Source organism: Camponotus floridanus, unplaced genomic scaffold (assembly GCF_003227725.1).
Source record: "Camponotus floridanus strain SB8 unplaced genomic scaffold, Cflo_v7.5 scaffold28, whole genome shotgun sequence".
NCBI lineage: Eukaryota > Metazoa > Arthropoda > Insecta > Hymenoptera > Formicidae > Camponotus > Camponotus floridanus.
This window is the reverse complement of record NW_020229414.1, coordinates 78,602-94,240: the sequence shown is the minus strand read 5'-3', so window position 1 is coordinate 94,240 and position 15,639 is coordinate 78,602. Positions and strand designations below refer to the sequence as shown.

Sequence of the window (15,639 nt, the reverse complement as noted above, 5' to 3'; positions counted from 1 at the left end):
TAAGATTTGGATACTTTTAATTAAATACTTTTATCGCTACTATTGTTCTAAATCGTCTGTTAATTAATGAATCTAATTTAATGTTATTTCTAATATATTTTAAAGTTTTTGATTCGTTCTGAAAACATGCAAACAATTATTTCTTTGAAAATTTTTATTCAAAATTAAAATTAATAATTGATCATTTATTTTTTTTCGAATTTTAATATTTACTATGTGTCAAAATTATTTTGGATAATTTTGTAATATGAATTTTATCGTCGCTTTAATGATTTTTTGTTAATTTTATCTAAATTATATGAAAAACACAAAGAACATTCGTTACTACTCGCAGGTTTAAAAATTCTTAATTCTTTACATCTTGACATAATAAAGATGTTAATACCAGTTTCCTATATTTTAGGAGCAATTAGCAAAAGAGAGGCAGGTGACTGGTCGCATACAAATCCAAGTTTCGTACGAGGCAGAACGCAAGGAATTGGTCGTTTCAGTTTTTATGGCCGATGACTTATGTGCTCGAGAAGACACTGGATTTGGTACCTTGCCGGAGGCTTTCGCTAAGCTTATCCTTGCTCCGCCATGGTAAGTCCACGGACATCTCGTAAATTTTCGAATTGGATATGTCCAACACACGTTCGACTCTCTCGAAATTGATTCCCAATCGTATAAAATGTATTATGTATCAAAGCAAAGAAAGAATAATATATATAAATTACATAATAATATATATATATATATATAAAGTATTCTATATATTCAAAAAAATTACATAAAAAAACCGAAATGTACAATATTGAATAACATTTAAGAGTAGTTTCGTAAATTATTAAATTACATTTTTATAACTACCTTTTAATTAACTACCTTTAGAACTTTACACGAAGAGAGTTAACTTCTTCCTCTTAATTTATTTTTATTAAAAAGTTTTGTTATTAAAATTTTTTGCTTTTATTTTTATTATTTTATGTTTTTCGACATTCCAAATGAGAAATTGATTAATTACTTATGACTTACAGCGGCGATGCAACTCTCCTAAAGACTATCGTGGCCGAGCCGACCCAGAAACCTATCTGGAATGCTACATTGTTCTTTACCGGAGTTGATGGCGAGAGTCTGATGGAACGTGCGATTGAGGTGACTCTCTGGGATTACTGTCCTGATGGTGATAATGTGTTCCTCGGTGAATGCACTGTCGATGTTCAACGAGCGCTTGAAAATGATCGAGCGGTTTGGTAAGTACATCTTTCAAAGAACGAAGATTGGAGAACTTAATATTGGATGGCATAAAATTGTTACAACGTAGCCTGTGATTGATTGTCGTGGTATAACGTGAACTACCACATAAACTTAAATATAATTAAATATAATTATAATTTTATTTAAAAACATAATAATTATAATTTTTTAAATTATTATATAAATTTTTTATATTCTTTAAAAATGAATTATGATTTATGAAATATTTAGGTATCGATTGGAGGATCCACGTGGGCTTCGAACGGGTAAATCACCATACTGCTCGCCACGCGGTTCGCTGTCAATGGACATTGCCCAACGGTTGCTGAGAAAGGAGCTGCGAGATCGTAGCTATAGCGACGACACACAGAGCGACAGCGGTAGCCCAGAATTCTGTTTCTTGCATCCAGATCACGCCTGGCACAGTAGTTCCAGACGAGGTTCCAGCCAGTCCGAACAGCTCGAGGTTGAGCCTTATGAGCTCAGTCGGGATTACAGTAGATCTCTGCCAGGTAGCCGCAGGAGCAGCTTCCAAAGTCAAGGCGGCACTGATAGCAAACGTGAGTATCACGAGAAACATTCGAGATAGGTTTTCTCTCTAACAGGAATACTAATGTGTCAAAAGAATCTTTTTCGAATAAATTTCATCGATCTTGATTAAAAGAGATTCATATGATGCTTAATTATAAGAGCATTTAATAGTATAATAGAAGCGTAATAAAAAAATGGAATATTAATTAAACAAATGATATCTTGAGTAACAATTTAGTAAATTTATTCGTAAGAAAAAGAATTTTAATTTTTAAACGTGTGTGATATTTAATATAACTATTGCTTAAAATGTAAAAATATATAATAATGAAAGATTATTGATAATATAAAACTCTAATTTAAAATCTCTCCTCCAGATATATGGATATATTTATTTATCTAGGTTTATCTAGCTTACTCGATATACACATAACGAAATCGATAATATAAACGATTTTGAATACGCTTGTGAAACAACACATTCAACCAATATAAATAATCGAGAAGTAAAAATTTTATTTTTGAAAGATCTTTTTATTCAAATTTTTGATTTTATCCACAAATACTTGACCCAATAAATTGTGTCCCTTTTTCTATTGCAAGCTGGCTTTCATTCTTAAGCAAGCACACGCTTCTTTTGTTTTTTTTTTTTCAAAGATGATAACGACATAGTGGCTAGTCAGTGGTGATGCTATTGTTCGGCACCTTCGAGTGCTTGTTGTAAGTATTGTACTTGGCAGGCTTAAGTAACAGCTTCCTCGATTATCGCTATTCGATTACATCGCTTCAGGAAGAAGCTCGCGTAAAACGTTGTAAACAGCAAAACTTGATGCACTGCATTGTGAAAGTTAACGAGCGTTAAAGTAACATTAAAGAGAAATGCAAATAGATACAGTAATAATAATAATAATAATAATAATAATATTCCTTTTTAATAAAAACCACAAAAATGCGTAGACTCTTAAAATTAATATCTTTACATTAGAGAATTAGATTTTAATTTGCGAATCAGGAATGAGATATCAATTTTTCTTTCTATTCTCATTCCAATATAACTTCGTGCATTTGTATCTAATCACGTCTCATCGGATTTATTTCGCAGGTGGAAGCATGGGCGAAACCGATATGCCTGCTATAGTGCATTATAATCGTGATCGGCGGCGAAGCTCATTCACAAGACCGATGAGAGATCCTGAAGAGATACTGGAGGGTTTGCGAACGCTGAAGGCGGCCAAGGGTGAGCTCAACAGGACGATGAGCCTCACGGGCGACAAGAGACGCGGCAGCCGTGAGTATAAACGTTTCCTTGCTTTCTCTTGGCCATCACTTCGCTCGTTCGTTCGTCCGTCGTCCGTCTGTTTGTCTGTCTTTGTACCTCTCCATTCGCTCGTCACAATCTCCACGATCATTTTTACTGCATTTTGTGACAATCTTCTTTCTCTCTTGTTCTCCTTTTTGTCACCGTTATTGTTGTTTAACGTTTCTCGTCGGCTTATCGCGTCATTATCATCATCTAATCCTAACAGCAAGTATCATTGATCGCCCATCATATCATGCATATCGTACATCTAAATGTATATAAGTATGTGTGTGGGAGTGTATGTGTGTATGTGTGCATACTCTCTCTACTCTATTCATACATCGTCTCATGTGTAATCATCTAATCACATTTATTACATTAAACAAATCTTTCTTTCTCTCTCCTTTTTTCTATCCTTGTTTTTTCTCCCTATTTTTAAACTTCGATTTTTATAAAACTGTTTTGTATAAAAACTTGAATTTCAGCAACTTATATATTTTTTTAAATATGTTTTCATCTCTTAACTAAGAAATGAGTAATAGAAAATTACATAAAAAAATTTTTTTTAATAGAAAATTATAAATTTTTATAAAATTTTGCAATAGATATTTTTCATTTTATATAAGAGAGTAATATAATTATCATGATTTGTATAAATTTAAATTTTTGAATGGGAAAAGCACATGTGTTAGAGACTTTAAAAATTTCCCTTAATTTTTATTCTTTTAAATCTATATATATATATATATATATATATATATATATATATATATATTACTGTATTGTTTATTATATAATACAAAAAAGTAGGACACTCTTTCTCAATGATTGTTACAATAATGTATAATTGTTATGTCATAAAAAAATATTTCTAGGATTCTAGGATTTTTTATTATTATATGTCAAAGATCTTTCTCAATGAAATGCATTTATTTTTATTCACAGTTCTATTTTGTAATTATTCTTCTGATCATATTTAGTATAATCCGCATCTATATGTTTATTACATATGGTACCATTTTGTAAAGTTTTTCTATATTCTTGTTTTCGGATGCAATTACTATCTGTCTCGCACTATCACGTCCTGTCGATTTTGCGCGGTTTGACTGAGCGAACGTTCTTAACATTCGGAGAAATTTCTCCTTTCTTTGTCAAAAGAACATACAATATTTGTCAATTTATAATATCTAACAGAACAGCTCGACCTAGAAAGGATCTTGACGTGACTTCGGGATTTCGGGATCAGATTGATTTCAGATTTGCATCTAACGTCGACCATGACGATGACCGCTTTCTATTTTGTATCTTCAATTGCGCCGTCCTCTCATCGTTCATACGCTTAATGTTCAATTCGGCGTCTGCTTCATTCCTGGATTACACTGTAAATATCCAGCAAGCCAATAGTAATTGGCATATGTATCTGCCAAATTGCGAGGAAATTGATCGACGTTGACGTCGATATGGAATCGAGCCAGAATCGAAGTAGAAGCGTTCCCATTACCATTAATGGATCCATTCGGAGTCTAGCAAAGTGATTCATCGTGCTGACTTCTGCGCGAGCCTCGCTCGTCAATCATTATTCGCTTTTTTACATCACTTGAGGTGTCATCGTCCCGGTCGACGAACTGACGTGGTCTTACCGAGCATCTAAATCGCCACGTTCATCCCACGCCTTTGTGCCTATCTTTCGCTTTGGCTTGTGTTCTACGGATGGAAGTCAATGTTTTCTCTTCATCCCAGCCAAGCAAAAGTTAACGCCATTTGTGCTCTCCTTTGTACTACAATTGTTGTTGCGCGCCGCTGTTGTGCCTGTTGCTGACTGCTCGTCTTACAGCCTGACGACTCGAAAATAGCGAAAATACTTTCTCTCACAGTGCTTCTCAAGCTTTTACAAGAAGCGGAAGAAAGAACATTATCACCAGCATTATCAACATAACCGGAGCAAACAACGGAAGACATAATATGCTATTGCGCTCCTGTGCTGTTGCACGCACGTTGTATAATTCTAGCGCCGTGACCTTTCGTCCTCTGTCTCTCTTTTTCTTTCTCTGTCTGCTCTTATGCTATTCAGCCTTTCATCCACTCCTCCGAGTTGTTTGCCTCATCGACACCGCCGGCAAGCTGTCATAATAATGATGCGTTGCTAATTGTTCTGTCAACAAAATTATCGTTTCTTCTTCGTTCAGGCTTAACTGGTTGCTTTAATTGGCGGCTTCCGGCACGTGCTGAACACACGGGGTGGATCGCGATGATATATGTATTTGAGTGATTTTTTGTAAGTATTCAAAAAGTTGATGATTACAAAAATTAATATATATTTAAAATATATGGTAAAATATATGGTAAAATCAAAATATTTCGTGCTAATAGAATTTATGTGGTTAAAATAGCCATATTTTTGCGAGATGAACAGTTAAAACCGCAATAAAGTGTCAACTTTACTAATTAAACGAATAAACATGAGATTACTGTCACTTCTATCTCTGCTAGCATTATAATGAAGATTAGGAGTAGATTTGCATTACGGAGGAAGTAGGCTGCAAATTGCATGAGAAATGAGCTGGCTGACGTTTCTAGGGAATGTATAGCTCATTTTCTCTCTCCATCTCTCTTTCTTTCTCTTCTCCGCTTTTGTCTAAGCTATCTCGCGACATCCACCTCGTCGCCGCGTCTGAAGAGATCATCAAGCATCTCGGCGCCACCAAAGAATCGCAATCATCTAATCAGTCTTTGTCGCTCCATTCTCCGCGACTTGTTGACATCTGTGTGCATCTTCGTTCGCATAAGTGCACTGCCTCTTGCTTGGCGTGCACTTTGAACTTGAGAACGCCTCGCTATATTGTTGATTATCTTGATATCCTTTCTCGGTCGGCATCGTCCGCCCAAAACTCTGAATGCTCTTCGTACTCGACTCGAATAACGAAACACTCGGTTCGCTCGGTCGAAACGCCATCGGCCATCGTCACGACCCCGATTATCGACGACAAATCGTGGGCCACGCACGCACGACCAACCAACCAACCAACCAACCAATCAACCAACCAATCAACCAACCAACCAACCAACCAACCAACCAACCAACCAAACAATCAACCACCATCGACCACCAACAACGACAACAGAGTGCGTAGTCCCAACAGTTACTGTGTGGCAGTGCGAGCCTGTGTCTCCGAGGACCGGTAAATCGGCCTCCTTCCCACTGCCGCACTCCATACCACCTCGATAAATAACCGCAGGGCACTGTCAACCAACGTTACGGGCTTCCGGTAAGACACACTCTTTCTCTGTCGTTCACTGTCTATCGCTCTTTTCCTCCGCCAATTTCCGTCTATTTGTACTGTATATACCTTGAGCAGGATCTCGCTTCCAATTTTTGCCTCCCTTAGTTTGTTCCTTCTAAAGTATCGTTACTTGTTCTGTAGCGGAGAGAAAATAGAGGTAGGTTTATTGATACGCACACACAACAAAGTTGTTAATATTCATGAATACTTGATAATGGCTGGAACAAATAGATTGAGAAATAAAAACAGAATCCGAAAATTCCTATCTATATATATTTCTATCTATATTTTCAAAATTTTCAGATTGAAATTTTCAAATTTAACACAATTATTTTTAAAATTTTGTTTGTTTTGTACTTTCCAAAAACTTTTTTTACTAAAAATGTGCGGAAAAGATTCATATAAAATATATAATAAAAAAATATATAATATATAATATAAAAAATATATAATATATAATACATATATAATAATTCTACTAATAACATCTTGCATAACATTTAAGAAAGAAGATATGATAAACTTTTCAAATATTTTTGATAATATTTATAATAATGTATCAAATAATTATTTTATTATCTTCATTCAAACGTTCCTCTAACAACATTTTAATTTTGTATAATTGTTTCTTAATTTTTAGTGATATGAATTTTATAATCGAAATGAAAAAGATATCTTTCGGATAGAAATTTTTATACAATGAGAGCGAATATATTTTATAATCAATCTATAAATAACAAACTCTATTTATTTGCCGACGTATGAATATTTGATTTTTTTGCAGTTTCTTTCTACCTTTATTTTTATCTTGTTTTTTCTTGTTATTTTCTATGCAATTTTTATTAATCAACGACAAGGTATTTTTATAAAAGGTATTACTATGAAAAGAAATTAAAAGATACATCAATGTTTTTTTTAATAAAAAAATGTCGCCTTTGAAATATATCTCTTGCATGTCTCAATACTTTATTTTTGCACTTTTTCTACGTTCAATTCTTTTTTTTGCGCACACGTGCTGTTAATTTGTCTTCTCCTCGATACACGTTATATTATATTTTTCAGAGAAGCACGCAATGTCATTTATCATAAAACGAAGAGAAAATATGTGTTGGTAAACTTCACTCATCTCTTTCTTTTCACACACGCGTCCTTCGTCTACTTAATCCCATCATGGTATAATTTTTTACAGCGAGATTAATTATACTTCTGTTGATTTTTCAACTTCTTGAATACATCATTAAATTCTCGCAGTTATATCTCATTTTACTCTTTACTTTTATTTATTAATCTACTTAATCTTTCTAAACGTCAAAAGTTTTAGCATGTAATTTCTTTTCCTCTCCAATTAACTCATTTATTTTTTTCCCTCTTCTCTTAAGATTATATTTTCAGTGAATTTGAATAAGACAATTGTTCAAAAATTAACATATAGAATATTTTTATTTAAATTGCTTTTAACTGCGCGACATTATTCAATCTTATTAATTGTCAAAGTTACACTGTACAGTTTTACTGTAATAAATTTAGTTTAATTATTGTAATTATATTGTATAATATATTCTAATATTCTTGAAATATATATTCACGTACCAAGCTGAGAGAAATATTATTTAATTATTTTAAAACATTAGCAAGACTTTAAGCATAACTAAATAGATGAATAAATTTGCAATTTGTTATAATTACACTGTATTTTCTTATACGTTATGGAAATTGTGCAATTTCGAATTCATCTGCAGATAGGTGAGTAGAAAGCAGAAAAAGTACCTTATCCACCTCCTGCATTCTATTCTATAAACCCTGGTGGTTCCTTTTTTGCTTATTTCTTCCCAACCGTTTCTTGCAATTAGAGTGAATAGGTAACACTTCGGAATATTCGCTTGAGAATGCATTATTAGCATTTGTAGATAATGTATGATCGTTAGCCACTCGTCCTGCTACACCATTGTTGCTATCTACAATTATGATCTTAGGTAAGAAAAATCGAATGTCGTCATCGTACTGTTGCATGTCTTTTAAGCATTGTATTGACTTGAGCATTTAACAAGTAGCAATTTACTGATATGATTAATTTATTATAACAAACTCTGTCTGTATTATATTATAATTCTGATTATATTATAATTCTCATTGATTCTACGTTATATCTTTACTGGCTTGTTTTTATTTTTTTATCTCTTTTTTTATCTATTTTTAATTATATATGTACTTAAAATTTTCCATAATTGAATTATTTTCCATTTAATTGAAAATTTATATTGTATCCAAAAATATGATAAAATATAAAATAAATAAATAAAAATATATATTTTTTTGTGTCACAAATCTTTTAAAAATTTTATTAAAACAAGTCAATTTCTAAATATTTTGAGAGAAATAATCTATACACTTATTGCTGAATGGCTTATTATGAATCGATGAAAAAAGAAAAAATATTAAATATATTAAATTTATTGAAATATTGAATCTATTGAATTTATTGAATATATTGAAATTGTATATATTTAATATAGTTATTCAATGAAGTTTTTGTTTAGATAAAAAATATGAGGCAGGATTAAAATTGATTTATGTGTTTCGTAACTAATAACAAAATAAGGAAATATAAATGTAAAAATTAAAATATGTGAGAACTATAATTTGAACGGAATACGTTAACGATAGAACAAGAGAGAGAGCTAACTACATACTAGCTCTCCGAGCTTCTAATTATCTTATTACAGCTATCGAGACCAAACTTTCCTCTTCGTAGAGTTGAAACTCGCCTGCTATCACTGGTACTTTGGAGTTAAAGTTTGTATCTTATTTCTATGTAGAGAGAAAACGCGTTGGAACTTATTACATATATCTATCTAATTCAGGAAGCTTCGGTCGTTGAATTTCACGATTTGACAGCCCCATTTGTATTGATTGAGTTGCTTACATAGAAAGATTTTCACCATACATTTTTGTGAATTAAAATTGTATAATACCTGCACAAGCAATTCAAAAATTGATTTTATTAAAAATATAATATGCAAAAGATGTATGTAGTTTATTCATTTTGTATTATAAATGTTACATATATAAAAAAAATCTTTATTTTTTTAATCTATTATATTTAATCTATTATATTAAAAAATTAGCTAGAATTTTTATAATTATCTATTTAAATAAGAGTGGTAGTTAAATAAAATTTATAATATATGTAATATCGTTACTATAATATAGTATTGTTATTTTATGAAATATTGTCAATTTTTTTAAATAAATATTTTATTTAAATATTTTATAAAATATTTAAAAAATATATTATAATAAATATTTAAATAATGTATTTTAATAAATATTTTATTTATAAAGATGTGTGATAATATATTAATAATAGAATGTAGATTATTAAAATTATATTGAAATTCATACGATCGAAGACGCTTTGCAATTGTATTGTTTAGTAGGAAGCTTCTCTGAGAAATCTATCGCAAAATTGAGTTTAAAACAACAAGCCTGTAGAACTGAGTCTTCTGGTTGGCAGGTGTAAATTGTCTTTTTCAATAACCTAATGACCTGCGATCTGTGTGGTCGTGCACTTAGAAAATAATCAATAAGAATGATAATTATGTGTGATGAATAAAGTTGTTCGATGAATGAGAGTTATAGTTTAGTGACAAATTCTTTATTATTCGTGTAATGCCATACAGATTGCAACCTGGTCGATGATCAATAATGTGAAAAGATATCTTTCAACTCGTAGGGCGGGGTGAGCGCAAAGACAGCGTCATGGAGATTCCTGAGAGATTTTATGATCGAAATAGCGAATCCGACGAAGATGAGAAATGGAGGTACGCGATCTATCTTTCTTATGACAAGTTAAAATCGATTTTATTTCAACTGCACTTATAGTATGTTTATTATCGATTCATCAATTACATTTTGCGACATCGCACATTATTAATATTGTATTTCAATCATCATATTTAACAATAAAATAATGGACAGAAATCATTTTGAATTTAAATTTATTAAGCTAAATGTAACTGAATTTGTATGGCTTTCTTGTTATTGCAGTCAGTCAGCGAGAAATGAAAACGGCGTCGACCTGAAACTGGGTCGCGGACAGGTGTTGCCGAAAGGATACAAAATAATCAGTGGTAAAATATTCAATTTAAAAATAGAGCTAATACTAGCTAAATACCTGAATCATTCAATTAATTTATATTTATATTAAATTTTGAACATTTATTAATTTTATTCTATTAAATGATTTAGGCAATATATATAGCTTTTGTCTGAAACTGAATACTTCCATCGTATTTATTTCATTACGATTATGTACATTGCAGGCGCGCAGAATGGCGAAGTGCAGCTGGGCTTCTACCTCTGCAAGGGAGCTCTCGAAGTCGAGGTTATCTGCGCAAGGGACATCTGTCTCGAGGAGAAAGAGGAGCTAGGTAATTTGAAGAACATATATGTGCTGTCTTTCTTCTACTTCCATTAATTCTCAATAGAAACCACTCACTTTTGTTCAACTACTGTAAAATATGCCTTTGAAATCTTATTTGTCTTCTTGCGCAAAATTAATACATTAATTTTGCAGTCATTACTTTTGCAATGAATATTGCTTTATCCATTGCTTGAACTTTAGAAACCAATTTTCGAGCAAGCATTTAAATAATTGTACTAAATAATCATGATGACTTGTTTTCCGATTGATCATATTAAATAAAAGCATATTAAATGAAAGTTTACAATAAAACACAAAAGTGCTACATCAGATTTAGAAATATTTTGATAACAAATCAGCTCAGTTTTATTAATCCAATTAAGATAAAGCGATTTAAAAAACTTAATAATGTATGCTTTCCTTCATCTTTTTTCGAGATTTTTGATCGATTCGATATTATTTTCATGTATAATTTATGAAAAGATTGTCCTTTTTTATATCCAAAGAAAATTAATTGATTCGCGTGCAAGAATTCTTTCCATATAATTCTTTCCATTTTACGAAGAAACATGTTGAAAATTGTATTTGATTTTAACAATATTTTCTCGAGAGCTGATCTCGACGGCACGAAACTTTTATCCACAGATACTTACGTGAAGACGTACTTGCGAGAACGAGACGGCGAGAAGTGGCTGCAAAAGCGCAAGACTCGCGTGGTACGACACTCGAAGAATCCGCAGTATCGGCAGACCCTGAAGTACGGCCGTTGCGACATCCTGCAGGGCAGACATTTACTGGTGATGCTGTGGGAGAAGAAACAGGGCTTCGAGAGCAACCAAGGGTTGGGTGGCGCCGAAGTGAACCTCGACCTGCTGCCGCCGAAGGAATTCATTTTCGACTGGTATCCGCTCTTCCCGATTCACACCCTCGGCTCGCAAAACGCGGACTCACCATGATGGCTAAGGGAAAAGTGGGCCCTCGAAGCCGGCGAGCTCGACCTCAGATTGAGTCTTTTGCTCAAGGACGAGGGCGAGTCCGTCGTCAAGATTATCTCTTGATGGAAATCATGGCTGATCACGTCGCGGTACTGGCTGGTTCAATACCAGCGCGATCTCGATCTTTTCGAGACAACAGCGTTTCTTATTTTACGAGTCCTTGAATGTAGCGATTAGACGCACGTTGTTCCAGAAGATAAATCAAGTTTATCGTTGACGAGATTCGAGTCTTTCCGTGTTGCGACCTTCTGATCCTAACTTTAAAATTTATTCACATTATGCGAAATATTCGGACAAAAAGGAATGTTTAATATGCTTTTTGAATTGATTAATTTAAATTTATTACGTATGAATATTAATTCAACTTCCTACATTATACATCTCATTTTTATATACAATCTTATTTTTTTTTTGCTATCAAGAAATAGGAAAATCAAGATTATATTTAGATCATCGTAAAATGATTAAGAAAAACAATCAATCAGCAACGCGGATAGATCATGTACCGTATGACAAACTTGAAACTCTAAAAAAATCACGCGTAGCATATATCCAGAAGACAATCAACTTCAGATGATTTCATCGTACAATTGTTCAAGAAGACAATCAATTTTAAAAAGATGTAACGCTTTCAACTTTCGCTTGTGGAACGACGTCAGCGTCATTATGTTTCGATAAACAGGCAAAGAAATGATAAAGAGAACAGAATACGTTCCATAGAACTGAGTTCCTTTGATTAGCGCCTTTCGAGATCCGCGAGTGCTTTTTGCATCGGTATTTCGCGGTGATTTTAGCAATAAAGGTGTACCTGCGCAAGTGTGTTCACACGAGCAGTATGAAGAAAGAAAGGAAAACCAAGAGATAGATTATTTTTTTCGGCGGATAACCGCAAACAGCCATGTATCCTGAAATGAGACGAGGGTCCACTTTTCCGAAAGAAATATATTTCGACGGAAACGTCAACCAAAACGAAACTCGACCGACATCTACCGCCGCCGGCGGTCTCATCTGGTTGATCCAGGCAGTGATTCGATCGAATTTCGCACGCACTAATAAATTCAAATATCGATATTGAGAATCAACAAAGGGCGACAAAACCCTTTTGATTCCCTTGCATCGATGAGGCGCTTCCAGGAGTCGCGATTTTTATTAAAAGCTGATGCTCGATTTAGGATGCGGAACAGAAAAAAAAGTTTGCAACGTTATATATAAACTCTGCTTTAATCAATATATAATTTTAAATTGTATTTTATATTTTTCGTTGCGTTTGAATCAAAGAGATTTGCCATATATGTAAATTTTAATTTGTATGCGAATGTGATTGTATTTACATATGTTAAAGTTCAACGCAATCTGTACCATTGCAAAATATAATTGTAGGATAAATTATATAGATTTTTTAAAAAATTTAGAAATTTTGTCCGCATTCTAAAAAATGACGATAAAAAACATATGAATCTAATGGAATACCTCGATCGACGCAATCTGCTTTAATTTAATGATAGACAATCGTTCCAAGGCTTGCTGGCCGAGCCGATGGGAAAGAAAAGCAAAGCAATTAGCTTGAGGTAGTGACGAGAAGAGCGGATGAGATACAAGGAGAAAGAGTTCCAGAGGTAACTTTGCGGCCAACTTGAATAATAATATCAACCAAACTCGGTGTTTAGAAGTCGCACAATTTTTGTAGCTCGTAGACTGATAGCGGGACCGACAGGCGGATTTTTTCTCGACGTTTCTCAGATCTAATATCGACGTCCCTTTTCGCGCAGCGATCCCGAAGATTATTATGATTTCACGAAGCAATCCCGAAGAGGTTCGATTACGCGATTCGCGACCAGCTGCGTGAAAATTTATAAGATAATATATGATACGACGAAAAAGAGAGATATACGATGAAAATTTCAATACGAACTTACTCCTTATTTGCTTCGGGATAATTTACGATGATCCTCGGGACGCGTTAATGTGAATGTTTAAATCCCACCTACAATGTCCCGCGATGGAATTAGGGAGCAGAATGAATTGTTCAGAATTATTGCGCTTACCCCGCCCGACTAATTAGTACAATAGATAATAAACGTGATAATATCGTACACATAATTAATTAAAATAACCCGGCAGCACCCTCACAATGTGTGAGTCATGTCTAAACGGTTAAACAGGATCACAGATTTATTATTATATATCGAGTGTGGTGTGTGCGCAGAGATTTAGAGATACGGCGATATTTAAGCGATGTCGTGTATGTGTATAACGTAAAACTCTTACGGCGTCAATGTTGACGACGGGTCGCGTGTAACACATGCGTACACCTCATATAAATACATTATATATTATTACATCTTTCTGTGCGAGGAAACTGTAAAGCGAAGGAGAATCAAAATGTACATGTGTGTTTAAACGATATGTAAGGATAAATATGGTGTCACTATCCCATATCACCACATTAAAACTCGATGTTAACAATATGTAGATGTTTAAGGGATGTCAACGAAAGTTCTCGAATCGAAGATTTATTTTCGCAAATCGATGTTGAAACGAAATTCTTAACGACGATATATACGTGTGCAGTTCTCTTATACTCTCTCTTATACTCTCTAGCAATTGCATTACTAACAGTTCTTCATGCGTGCGTTTACGTTAATCTTACACTTTTGTAAATATCATTTTTTTATTTTATTCAACATTGCATCTTTGAGATCCAATGTTGGCTCGAACAAGTCTTGCAATTTCATTGAAGGTTCCTTTGTGATTTGTAAAGCAGAACTTTTCAAATTATGAAAAAAAATGTGCAAGCGGAATCGCGAACGTATCTAATGAAATTTTTTACTTAAAACACAAAACGGCGATGAGAAGGGGAAAAGAAATTGATATATGAGAAGAGAAATATTTTCAATTACGATTGTGCTGCTTACATATTTTTGTTAATAAGATCGGTCTTCTCTCATCGGTCTCTCGCCTCGAACGCCGGTGACAAGTCTCGCAAGAGAGTCATAAACGAGACAGATGGTTGTGCCTTTACGAGGGCTACGTCAGATATATCGCGGAAGAAATACGAAAATGTCTCCCACGTGAGGTAAATTTATAATCGGCCTAGAAACACATATCTGATGTTATGAGTATTGAACGATTTAAACTCAAATTTTGCAAAAATAATATGTATGACCTCGTATAAAGAGACCTTGTATTTATTTATTAGATTGAATAATATTTGCATTGTTATGTTCTTTTTTTTATGATATAATAGTTGAGATGTAATGGTTAATATTTTAATTAATGTACAGTTCATAACGATTACTTAAATATTTTAATTGATTTTTTTCGCATAAACGATAAATTATACGAATTCAAAATAAAGAAACGCGAAAGAAAATAAATTAAAAATAATCTTAGTAAATGAAGTTGTGTATATAAACAGAAAGTACAAGCGCAAACAAATCGAGCAAAAGAGATATTCGTGGCGAAGGTAATGGAAATCGATGAAACTTTCGACGAAGATCCCGAAATTAATTCGAGGCGAACGGTCGCGTTTCGTCGAAAGTCTCATATGAAGATTATCGCATGGACAATCTTCTATGAATGCAATCATCTACACTTTAGGGTAAAGGACTTCTCCTTTATAAATAGCTGAGCGCGTTCTAAGCACGTTTTTTCTACTAGCCTTCGAGAAGTGACCTAATATTTACTTACTATTATTACTACGAGTTAGCTATCGTTACAGATGCCGTTGTTACTGTTATCACTATCGCTATTGCTTGTTCTCCTATAGCTGTACTAAATATTAATACATTTACAAAATCAAGATGAAAATCTACATTTTGTAATACACAGCGTTAAACCGTAATCAATGATGACATAATTGATATAGGAATG

General features: G+C 33.3%; 1 protein-coding gene across 5 annotated transcripts in view; it reads left to right on the top strand.

Moving 5' to 3' along the window:
- Positions 1–12,097, top strand: part of LOC105250748 (regulating synaptic membrane exocytosis protein 1) — a 138,370-nt gene extending 126,273 nt beyond the window's left edge. Inside the window, exons 16-23 of one of the 5 annotated variants that reach the window (XM_025409670.1) lie at positions 404–582; positions 1,017–1,232; positions 1,468–1,796; positions 2,870–3,055; positions 10,082–10,169; positions 10,396–10,478; positions 10,671–10,778; positions 11,417–12,097. In XM_025409670.1, coding sequence (XP_025265455.1) covers positions 404–582; positions 1,017–1,232; positions 1,468–1,796; positions 2,870–3,055; positions 10,082–10,169; positions 10,396–10,478; positions 10,671–10,778; positions 11,417–11,727 — 1,500 coding nt within the window. In that variant the 3' untranslated portion in view covers positions 11,728–12,097. Of the gene's footprint in view, positions 1–403; positions 583–1,016; positions 1,233–1,467; positions 1,797–2,869; positions 3,056–6,189; positions 6,564–10,081; positions 10,170–10,395; positions 10,479–10,670; positions 10,779–11,416 lie in introns of those variants that run through there. The other 4 variants (XM_025409669.1, XM_025409672.1, XM_025409673.1 and 1 more) reach the window with 4 other exon arrangements.
- The last annotated feature ends 3,542 nt before the right edge of the window (positions 12,098–15,639 follow it).